Source organism: Emiliania huxleyi, assembly GCF_000372725.1.
Source record: "Emiliania huxleyi CCMP1516 unplaced genomic scaffold EMIHUscaffold_6170, whole genome shotgun sequence".
NCBI classification, from domain to species: Eukaryota; Haptophyta; order Isochrysidales; family Noelaerhabdaceae; genus Emiliania; species Emiliania huxleyi.
Genome location: NW_005197370.1, coordinates 1 through 1,483, shown reverse-complemented (window position 1 = coordinate 1,483; position 1,483 = coordinate 1). Strand labels below are relative to the sequence as shown.

Genomic DNA, 1,483 nt, shown 5'->3' with positions numbered 1-1,483 from the left:
CGAGCGTGGAGGCGCCGCGCCGCGCGAGCGCCGCCGCCGGATCACCGGAGCACGCCTCGAAGACCAGGCGCGGGTCGGAGGCCCACGGCGGCGGCGGCGGCGGTGCCTCTGCCCGGAACAGCTCGGTCGCGGGCAGGGACTCGATGAAAGCGCCGAGGGCGGCGCTCGAGCGCTGCTCCTCGAGGAGGCAGCTGAGCGTGACCGAGGCCCACCGCGCCACCGCGTCGGCCGGCTCGGCGTGGAACGGCATCCACAACCCTCCTAGGAGCGGCAAGGGAGCGGCTCATTGCGCGCAGCGTATTGCAGCTCACGGGAAAAGCCTGGAAAAGCCTGCGCCGGCCGACGTGGTACGTGCGGACCACTCGCGGGCGGCGACGACGACGTCGAGGCCGCGCCGCTGGAGCGCGCGCGCGGTGGTCAGGCCGGCGATGCCGGAGCCGACGACGAGAGCTCGCGTGCTTGGCATCTTGAACACTGGGGCAACCGTTGGTTGCGATGTGAGGTGTGCTGGACCGGTATGCTGCACCCGCACGTGCTGCACCCCCCAACAAAGAATTCTCGCGCCACACTGGGCAAGGGACTCAGAACAGCGCGGCCGCTCGCCAAGCCCCGTCGATGAGTGGTCAGATGGTTAGTGCCCGAGAGCGAGGGGTCCGGGGGGGAGCACAAACATAGGACGCCCAGCCTTGCCCTCGTGCCGCCGAGTGCATATCCTATGCGAGAGAGATCCCCTGTGCCCTGTGCCCAGCCCTCTCCGCGCGGCGATGCGCCCTCCCCCCTCGCTTTTGCAAAATCCTGCAAAGGTGGGGACGTGTCTGTCCTCGACCCAGCCCTAGCTTGGGATGTCCGTTGTATTTATTTATTTATTCAGAACAAAGAAAACGCCAAGGTTGCGCGCACGGCAGCGACACATTCTTTTCTAACAAGTCCTTGAGACCATCACGACATGTGCCTCGCCATCGCTCGCCGGAACGCGTCCTCCGCCAATCTCACATTCTGCGGCTCGTTCCAGAAGTGCGAGACGCCCGACGTGTGCGGGAGCACCAGCACGGGGCACGCGAGCGGCGACTCCGCCGAGCAGCTTTCCTCGAGCAGCTTCGGCTGGCGGAGCCGGAAGGCGGACGCGACGCGGAGCCCGAGCAGCACCACGAGTCGGTAGCCCGACAAGTCCATCGCCGCCGCCGCCGCGCGTGCCTCCTCCATCGGGAAGCGATCGCCCGTGCTCGCGTGCAGCGCGTAGCCGGCCGCCGTGCCGTGCTTGTCGTCCTTGTGCTTGCGGCCAGGAAAGGCCGAGAGCACGTTGCGCCGGTCGAAGCGCTCCCACAACGCCTCCACCGTCAGGCCAGCGAGCCGGGCGAGCCGCTGCTCCGCGAGGCCCTCCAAAGGGCGGAAGCCCGCCGCAGCACTCGCGTTTGGCGCCTGCCCGATGATGACGCCGAGCCGGCCGCCGGCCGCACCGCCTGCCAGGCGCGGCCCTCCTCCC

The 1,483-nt window shown here is 68.9% G+C and overlaps 2 protein-coding genes across 2 annotated transcripts; both read right to left on the bottom strand.

Moving 5' to 3' along the window:
* Positions 1-45: 45 nt before the first annotated feature.
* EMIHUDRAFT_257424 (hypothetical protein) lies at positions 46-466 on the bottom strand (the record flags this gene model as incomplete). The annotated part of the gene is made up of 2 exons (XM_005763832.1): positions 46-261; positions 352-466. Coding segments are annotated over 2 exons (331 nt in total), but the record flags the coding sequence as incomplete, so codon positions are not given.
* Positions 467-853: 387 nt separating this feature from the next.
* Positions 854-1,483, bottom strand: EMIHUDRAFT_447293 (hypothetical protein). The gene has a single exon (XM_005763831.1). It carries the CDS (start codon positions 1,201-1,203, stop codon positions 940-942), a length of 264 nt encoding a protein of 87 aa, XP_005763888.1. The 5' UTR covers positions 1,204-1,483; the 3' UTR covers positions 854-939.